Here is a 9,919-nt window from a genome sequence, read left to right as displayed (position 1 = left end):
ATTCTGTTTTAATTTCACTCATCCCTAAAAATATTCGTGGGAGACTTATCAGGTGGCAACTTTGCCGATATCCTCTTAAAGTCTTCTTACACCCCTTGTTACTTTGTAGATTTTGCACCTATAAAGTGATGCAACTTTCATAGGATAGGGTTCTTGCGGGCTTGTCGTGAAACTTTTAAAAATGCGGCATTATTATATTGTGCAAGGATTTGAAAAGTTTTGTAAAATAAGAAGAGATAGACAAGATACTTATATCTCTTGCAATATAAATAAGTATAGGTGTTTTTCAAATAACTATAATATTATATTTTATGCCTTTGCCATACCCTCTGCATCGCAGTGGTACCTACTTAACTTCTGTGGTCTTACCAAGTCCAATTTCCAGCATTTAATTATTTATTTTTAATTTATAAATTATTTTAGATCTGATCTAGAAAGTATGAAATTTTCCAGACCAGACCGCCTTAATCGGTCTCTTCTGTGGTCTTACCAGGTCCAATTTCCAGCATTTAATTATTTATTTTTAATTTCTAAATTATTTTAGATCTGATCTAGAAAGTATGAAATCTTCCAGACCAGACCGCCTGAATCGGTCTAGTTGTTCAAAAATCTTATAATTTTATGCACAGTTATTTTCAGCTATCTCTTTGTTTTGTTCAGATCATATTTTTGTCAAGCTTTTTATCCAAAAATACATAAGTAGGGATATCTTTGTTTATCTTGAATACCTCTACCCAAGCATAATGTACCTACATAGAAATAGGTAAAATTCTACCATTTCCAACGATTAGGTTCGCATCTACGACCATTTGTATTGGATAATTAGTATTTGTTTAATATCCTGTCAATTTAATAAACAATCTCGTTTGCTATTATCTCCGAAACATCAAAGCATCTTAAAAATGGCTGACTTAAATAATAAATATCTTATAATCCTCCGAGCCTAAGTTAAAACGTTTATATCACGGATAAAACAAAAGCATTGAATAAATAAAATTGACAGACAGGCTTCGGAGTTTGCCTTTGAGCTAACTTTCATCATGACAAAAGTTTTATGACATGTTTTGTTAGAAAACTAGGCGAATGAACTATTAAGGGCTTGTGTAAACTAGAATCCACGGAGCTATAATATCCAGACTAAGTATATTAAAATATTTTAAATGCAAATTTCTGTCTATTGTTTATCTGCTAAGGTTTCGCATTTTATCCCAAAAAATAAAACTGTTCTCACAAGATTAAAAAAAAATCTAAATCCACGTGGACGAAGTGGCGTAGGTACAGACAGTGCAACAAGAATCGCACAAATTCAGCCAATCACAACAATTGAGATTGTACCTAATAATGATTGATGCAGATTTTACGAAAGCGACCTTCAGGGATGTGGTGATGCTTGTCACAGTGACAAAACCACAAACATGATTGACGCGTGAATCCTGTCTTGTCTGAGTACTAGACCTTATTTAAATTTTATTTCAGACAAAAGAATATTATTCTCCTTTACATTAGCTAAGAGAGGTGCAAAAGGTGAGCGAAATATAAAATTCATATTTTTTTCTATCAAACACACTATAAAAATGTCCAAAACACAATAAATAGCTTCTTTCTTGAAAAAAATTAACTATGTATTATTAATCATGTACTTTATATTATAATGCTTAGAATGTACTCTATATAATAATTTTAATTACTTACTAATGCCATATAAAGTTCTTCTTCTCTTATTATTTTTCTACTTCTAGTAATATAACTTAATGTTAAAACAAGTGCCACCGAGTTTCTAAAGTGACTCTTTCTCCTATTTACCCGCAGCAGCTCTCTCTTCGTTCTCTTGCTCTAACTCCAATAGTCTCTGCACAACTCTTTGTCTTCTTCTCTCCATTGGTGTCTTGGACCACCATGACTCGGCTGCCATATCCTGGATTTCAGTTATATTTTGATTACTTGCATAACAATTGGTTATTAGAACGTAGATTCTTGTAATAATAATGTTACTTTACGTGATTCTAATAACTATGATATTATTAATTGATTTTAATTTAGTTTTATCTAAACTCAAAAAAATTCAATGGAAATGACGTAATGAAAATGGACTTGCAAGTCAACAAAGCTTTTAAAAAAACAATGAGAAGAAGAAAGGAGATACTGACGGACTGAGATATCAAAGTAAAGCTCAAAGTGGATCTAAAAGCTTGAGATTTGCTATGTTTGTACATACACTCTGTGACATAGACCCCTACCAAGATATAATTTAGAGAACTTCCAATGGCGTGTTTAAAAAACCTGCATCCACGTAGATGAAGCTGGTGATATATAAGTAGATCTTACATGTTCAACATAAACAGGTTCAAAAGAGCTGAGTTGAACAGCAACTTCTTGTGCAGTAAATGCTCTGACTCTTAGTTGAAGTCGTCTTTTTGTAGTCAAAACTGCATCCAATGCTGCCAGTAAAGTACCTAAGAAAACAATTAATATTATTATTATTTATTTATTTTACACCTAATTGGAACGGCAGTGCCACTTACACTTACTAGATGATCAATGATAAATTTAAATACAAACACAAAAATACACAAAATACAAAACGATAAAATATTCGAGGATTTTGATTTTTGAATGTATGCTGAGAACATTGAATGACCTGTTCATGCAATGCTCTCCGCGTACGAGTATTTCGCTTACTCCCGAATCAAAATTATACACCCGTCATTAAATGGATCCCATTGGGCCATCCCATTGGATACTCGTGGTAATACTACTGATATTATTTTATTTTATCAAAAGAACAATTCAAGTTTGAGCCATCGTAGGGATCAAAAGGACAATTCAAGTTTTTGCCGGTCATCATTAAGGATTCTGAAAATGCTCACCAATTGTATAAGAATCAGACACTCTTGACAGACATGACAATTCCAATTTTGGTGATAAGGCACCAGCTCTATGTAATTTGATACGCCACATCAAAGATATACTTCCGTAATCCGCTCTTGGAATTTGAATCAGTTTCGAATAACACTGGAAAAGGAGTTTTTGTTCGGCTTCCCAAGGTGTTCTGGACGTACCCACGAATAAAACACGATCTTCTGGACAAATTCCTGTAATCATCGTCAAAATATTATATTTTGCTACACACCACTTCGTTATGCATTTAAAAAATACCTTTTATTATCTTCACTAAATCTTTCTTCAATCTTTTTGGGTCAGTTTTATCTGTTTTTGGTATCTTCTTCACAAAAGGTTTATCGGCGTCATTCATCCATATCACGGATGGTTGAAGAAGTCTAGATACTTTCATTATAAGATGTATCAGCATTATTAATCCAGATTTTCCTGGATATTTGCCGACTAAGTTTGCTGGAGTTAAATCGAAGAGTGTAGCTCCCGTTTCGCTACAAATTGCTTGAACTAACATTTTCTTTCCACTGCCTGCTGGACCTGTTTATGAAAAATATAAATTAAACCAGAGATTTACCGTATTCTGTGAAATGTTGATAATTACAGTGCACTAACCTGATATAAGTACTGATCTTACTAGAGGTGAATTAGTCCTCACATGTTCAGATCCAAGAGGCAGTATACAATACTCTTTTACCAGTTGACGTATGTCACCTAAACATGGCTCTGGATCTCGACCTTCACTTTTCCACTGAGAAGCTACTAAACTCTTCTCACCAATAAAATCATCAATTTTTACTACAGGATATGGACGTATGATTCCATTGGTAATCAATTCTTCAAAAAGAGATTCAGTAGTTCGATCAGGAGTTAAATCTTTTTCTTTCTTTTTCTTGCCTTTTTTTCCTCCACGTCGAACCTAAATGATACTTGAAAATTTATATCACTCAAATAAAATAATGCTTAAATTAAAATAGTTAAATCGCAATGACTGACTTACTTTCTTCTGTGGTTTTTTAGCTTTTTTTCCTTTATGAGCTCTATCCCTATCCAAAGCTGCCTGTAAAAGTTCTAACTCGCTTCTCATCATATCGTCTACGATGTTGCGAATTTCTTGTTCAATTTTTATCATTTTTTCTCTTTCTATCATGTCTTTGTCACATTTTTCATCATGTTTAACCTCGTCATCTCTATATTTCCATATATCTTCATATCTTAAAATATAATAGCCATGAAAAATAATAAATATTGATATTTGACTTACTTTAATTTGAAGTAACTTACTCCTCGTTAGCACTAACAAAGTCTTTTAAAAACGCTGAAGTTGAACATTTGAAAGATTTTAAGTCTTCTGCTTCATCTTTGTTTTTATTGTCTTCTACTTTATTATTCTTCTTATCCTTACTCTCTTTGCTTTTCTTAGAATCTTTTGATGACACGGGTGAAGATTTACTAAGTTCGCTGTCCATACCTGTACCTGTTAATTTTATAAGTTTATTATTTTTGCTAACAGTAAGCAACATAATTATTATAAAGTTACATTTATATCACCTTGCCTACTAAACATAGCTCTGCTGCCGCCACTGTCTTCTGAAGGTAAGTCAGGGAACTTGCCAGTCCTCTCAAAGTATTCCGAGATCCATCTTCTCAGTTCGTCTCCAATACGCTCATTTATTTTAACCCCATGTTGAGCTCGAAGCTGCTCCTCAATTTTTTCTAATGATTCCTGATATTCCTGTTCATATTCTTTTTGGACTTTACGACGAAAGTCTTTTACCTTTCGGGAAAAATATATTGTCAATAATTACCATAATCTAGAATTAGTTTGATGGTATGACGATCACTCACTTCTTCTGCTTTCTTTATTTCCTGAGATTCAGTATAAGGTGCTAACTTCATCCCAATCAATAGTTGTTCTTCATGTTTTCTCCTTCTGGTATCTCTTCTTGCTATATAACCTCTCCAAACCCGCTGAATAGCTGTTGCTGCTGCAGCTGACATTTCTCCCTTTTGATCCCGACCCTTCTCTTTTAAAAGGCGAATTTCTTTCATGAATTGTCCTCTGCAAAAATATCATCAACTCAGTATGTATTCTTACGGGATAAAGCTCGGACCTGAAACTAGCGTAAAGGCAGGTAGTATGGGCGCTAGGAAATAAAGGTTTTATGAGGATATGGATACAAATAGTGAGATTGATATATGTATAATTATCTCAGTATATCATTAAGTTGCATGGAATGAATCCTCAGTGTGTGCAGAATTATTGCAAGGAATGAACACTTTTACAATTGGATAGCCTTGGTTACGAGGTGATAGTTATCCCGTGTTAATTTACTACAGGTAAATAACTGAATTATAATATCAAATTAACTTTTTCCATCTTCATACCTAAGTCGTCCCTGTCTAGCCCTTTCATGACTTTGGATTATGATCACAGCTTGTTGTTCGGTTAGCACTAATGCCCGCGGTTTTGGAGGTTCATATCCAAGCTTCCTTAAAGTATCAGTTATAAAATCGCGTTTCTTTTCCACTTCATCTTCTCTTTCTCTAACAAAATATTGTGGAATGCTTGGTTCAGCTTCATGCGGTGTGACTCCAAGTTTGACAAGTACCTGAATAATACAATCGTATTTTACACAATAAAATTGTTTTAACTAGAACTTAAGCATAATCAGTACCCTTATTATAAATGCGAAAGTGTGTTTGTTTGTTGGTTTGTTGGTTTGGCCTTCAATCATGTCGCAACGGTGCAACGGATTGACGTGATTATTTGCATGGCTATGGATAAAGACCTGGAGAGTCACATAGGCTATACTGATATAGAGTTCCCACGGGATTTTTAAAAACCTTAATATACGCGGACAAAGTCGCGGGCATCATCTAGTAATAAAATATGATAATTATATCTGATACATTTTTTTACAATCTACATATAAAGGTACCCTTTACTAATTTAAACTGGCAATACTAAAATTATGCGTTCCTTTTCTGCAAGAAGCAAAGTTTTATCATTTCACTTGACGATCGAAAGCACTTCTTAAAACTTTATTTGAATGTAAAACTTTTCTGATCTTTTCTATTCTATTACTAGTTGATGCTCGCGCAGTTTGACATGTTTAATTTTCTAGGATAAGATTTAGCCTATATTCCTTCCCGAGATTCAAGCTATCTCTATACCAAATGTCATCAAAATTGGTAAATTTGATGACATTTGGTATAGGACCCATGAAAAGGTAACAGATAGACAGACGTACACACTTCCACTTTTATAACATAAAAGTGTACAGTGCGACAAGGCTCTCTTGGCACTTGAATGACATCGACAGGGGGCCGCTGTTGGAGAACAAAGGCTAAAAAGGCTCCCCCACACAGGCGCGTTATTATAGGTCGATAATATCGCATGCGTTATTGCGATATCTGTTTTCAGTACATTTTGTATTAGGATGGTCATGTAGTTACACACTGCTGCGATAATAACGCCGCAACGGAAACGTATCATCGCAGCAGTGTGTAACTACGGCATTCCGAACCAGTGGTAAATTAAAACTACCTGACTATTCATAAGCACTTTTAAAAAGTTTACATGAATAAAAAAACATTCTATTCTATTCTATTCATGACGCGCCTGTGTGGGGGAGCCTTTGAATATTCAAACAAGAACAAAGGGAACACTTGACGGCAACGTTAGTTCCAATTTACGCCACGCGCCAAGATAGCCTTGTCGCACTGTAGATTTGTGTAGATGTTCTCTTACCTCATCATCGTCATAAGTTAAATCTGATAAATGAAGCTCAACCAGATCGTGTTTAATTTCCAAAAGGCGTCCCAAACAAGCCTCGAGTAGTCGTTTGACAATCAAGCGCTTTTGCGGCTGCAGAAGTTGGTCGTACACCGCATCTAGTCTAGACAATAGCACCGTGTACCGTATTCGCAGATCAGATAGCAAAGGCTCGAAAGTTGACCTTTCAGCGCTGCCAGCTTCAAAAACCGCTTCGTCTGCCTGTGTTGCTTCGATTATTAACTCTGATGTTTCGCAAATTAAGTCGTTGTATGTTTTGTTTGACATTTTTCCTTAATTTTCCTTAAAATGCGGTTTTTTCTTCACCTGTTTTTTTATATTTGTTGACCAGAGTTACGCTGCAACTACACTTTTAAGCAAGCAACCTAAATGTGTTGCATATTTAAGGTATGTACTAATGACCAAGTGTCATAAACAATTATAATTATTATTTATGTAGACAAGTACATATACTTGTCTACACTATAGGTAGTATACCTATAGGTAATATTCACTCTTGCTTGAAAATTGAAATTGATTATTTAGTTATGTAGGTATAACCGAATCCTAAACATTCAAAATTAATAATAATTATAATTGTTTATGACACTTGGTCATTTTTTATTTTTATTCAGCACGCGTAATATAAATTTACTTTTTTACAGCACTTATGTTTATAAATATTGTTTAATCCCACACTTGGCCTATAATATTAAACGTTAACTAGCGTTAAAACTACAAAACTACAAAATTTGCATATATACGACGCAATATAAGTTGATAAGTAAACATAAACGTGGTATTAGACAAATAATCCTAAATGAAACTCGCTTAATACTCTTTCTAAAAACATAAACAGCAGAAATACATGTAATATTTTTCCACCCACGTCAGTATATTGCGTATAATCTCAAAAAATATGCGCGGCTTTATCGAACAAACAGCCATCACTTGGTTTTGTTGAGGTGTGTACCCTGCTCAACGCGTTTTTTTTTTCAAACTGTATTAGCTTTATAAGCTTTTTATTCAAAGATCAAACAGTTCCCACGAGATATTTAAAAAAAATGATGCCCAGGACTTAGGCTTTCCAAAATCCTGTGGAACTCTTTGATTTTCCGGGACAAATAGAAGCCTATGTCCTTCCCTGGGATGTTAGACATCTCTGTGCCTTTTGTCATAAGCAGTTAAAGAAATGGAAATATTATAATGGATTACTATGCGTTCAACATTATTTTACAAATTACATTATTGACTTATCACAATTTTAACACGATATATTATTCAGTAAGTTTAAAACTAAATCTAAATCTAAATAAGTATTACTCTATATAATATCTCTCAACGGCTATACTCACGTATTTAGTCAACGTTAGCCCGCAGTCTTAACCGCGACGCGTGTGCGAACTGACTCCTTTGACAAAGGACCCCGGATGGGTTCGAAACTAGTCGGGTTAACGTCGACTAAATATGTGAGTGCAGCCGTTGAGAGATATTATATAGTATAATGTAAATCACTCACGAATCACGATAGTGTAAACGCTAAAATAAAGTATTATTCTAATAGGAAAAAAGGCGATCGAAAGGAGAACAACCCGCCGTTGCTATCACAATGTTACACTCGGATTAACGTGTTTATTTTTTGTTATTGTTAACTTATTACGCAATACTGGGTCAAAGTTTTGGACAAAGCTGGGGGATTTCATCTTATCTCAAGTTTTTAACCCAGTGACTCCATAGAATATTTAATGTTATACAAATAAAGGGATAAACTGACTGACTGACAATAATCTACAAGCTTGAGATTTTACAGGTAGGTTTTCTCTATAACTTAGAATCCCCACTTAGATTAATTAATGACATAATCTTGACATAATATAACCTAAGTACCTATAGGTAATACGCGAGAGGTTGAAATGGCAATCGGGGAGGGAACGCCCCGCACACCCGCACAGCCCCCGCGCTAACCCGGAGCGGGCGAGTGCATTTGACGTGCGGGTGTACGGGGCGTCCCCCCGCATCATACCCCGATTGCCATCTTAACCTGTCGCAGACTATAGGTACATACTTACCTTCAAAGCAAGAGTGAATAGGCATCTTCTATAGACAAGACTGTGCGCTCCAACCTAGACCTCATCTTTTTAGGGTTCCGTACCTCAAAAAGAAAAACGGAACCCTTATAGGATCACTTTGTTGTCTTGTCTGTCTGTATGTCGGTCTGTCAAGAAACCTACAGGGTACTTCCCGTTGACCTAGAATCATGAAATTTGGCAGGTAGGTGAATTTGTGGTTACATCACACAAAAAAAAAATTAATTGTGGTCATGAACTAATAATTAGTATTTTAATTTTCTTAGTATGATAACTATGTCAAGTCGGGTATTATAATATGAAAGGTATTCACCTGTGCATTGTAAAACAGATTTTTATTTATTTTTATGCATCATAGTTTTTGAATTATCGTGAAAATTGTTGAAAAAAAAACGACAGCAGTACGGAACCCTCGTTGCGCGAGCCTGACTCGCACTTGGCCGGTTTTTTCAGTAACCAATGCTTCAATTATGTTTTTTAAGCATGATTGTCGTCAAGTGCAAGGCTATCACGCAACAAAAAAATAAAAAATATCAAAAATTCCATCCTAGCTAAATCAGGGTGGGTCAACTAGTAAAACTATAACAAAAGATGCCATGAACGCTAGAGTATAATATTATTAACAGTTTATTGTATCCATAGACTTATGATAGTCTGAGTGTTGCAAATTTAAAACGAGTTAACGCGCGCCGTCTTAATAGTTTGAGAGCCGGGGGATTAAAAGTCCTATGGATCAGATATATTATAATATTATATTATACATAAATATACAAAAAACTCTAAAGCAGTTTTTGTTGAATGGTGGGTCGGTATGTATAGGATTTTGAATTATGTATTAGTATTTAGAAATACGTAAATTTAGAGTTACTCGTAGGTATGGTTAGGACTCTAGCATATAAACCTACGTGGTTTAAGCTGGAGTCAACAATAATAATATTATAACGTGCATTTGTAAAAAAAAAATAGATTGGTCTCACATCCGGTTATGATTTTAAACGTTATATTTAAGGTTACATTAAGGTACATAATTGAACTTTATTGATTTTTGTGTTATTACATACTAAATACATTTTGATTTGGGAAATAAAATAGTCAAGGATCGCTCTTTATACGAGTCACAATTCACAAGCTATGTTCATAGTCCACTTTAGTCGATTGCCAT

General features: G+C 34.6%; 1 protein-coding gene across 2 annotated transcripts in view; it reads right to left on the bottom strand.

Moving 5' to 3' along the window:
* Positions 1 to 1,583: 1,583 nt before the first annotated feature.
* Positions 1,584 to 9,919, bottom strand: part of LOC117990803 (IQ and AAA domain-containing protein 1-like) — a 60,437-nt gene continuing 52,101 nt past the window's right edge. Inside the window, exons 2-12 of one of the 2 annotated variants that reach the window (XM_069504594.1) lie at positions 6,647 to 7,056; positions 5,281 to 5,504; positions 4,741 to 4,954; positions 4,444 to 4,669; positions 4,177 to 4,369; positions 3,893 to 4,106; positions 3,508 to 3,811; positions 3,157 to 3,432; positions 2,868 to 3,092; positions 2,326 to 2,453; positions 1,584 to 1,915 (exon numbers count right to left, since the gene is read on the bottom strand). In XM_069504594.1, coding sequence (XP_069360695.1) covers positions 1,796 to 1,915; positions 2,326 to 2,453; positions 2,868 to 3,092; positions 3,157 to 3,432; positions 3,508 to 3,811; positions 3,893 to 4,106; positions 4,177 to 4,369; positions 4,444 to 4,669; positions 4,741 to 4,954; positions 5,281 to 5,504; positions 6,647 to 6,958 — 2,436 coding nt within the window. In that variant the 5' untranslated portion in view covers positions 6,959 to 7,056 and the 3' untranslated portion in view covers positions 1,584 to 1,795. The remainder of the gene's footprint in view (positions 1,916 to 2,325; positions 2,454 to 2,867; positions 3,093 to 3,156; positions 3,433 to 3,507; positions 3,812 to 3,892; positions 4,107 to 4,176; positions 4,370 to 4,443; positions 4,670 to 4,740; positions 4,955 to 5,280; positions 5,505 to 6,646; positions 7,057 to 9,919) is intronic. The other variant, XM_069504595.1, reaches the window with a different exon arrangement.

Source organism: Maniola hyperantus, chromosome 18 (genome assembly GCF_902806685.2).
Source record: "Maniola hyperantus chromosome 18, iAphHyp1.2, whole genome shotgun sequence".
NCBI lineage: Eukaryota > Metazoa > Arthropoda > Insecta > Lepidoptera > Nymphalidae > Maniola > Maniola hyperantus.
The sequence above is the reverse complement of the archived record's forward strand: the minus strand, read 5'-3'. Positions and strand labels throughout refer to the sequence as shown.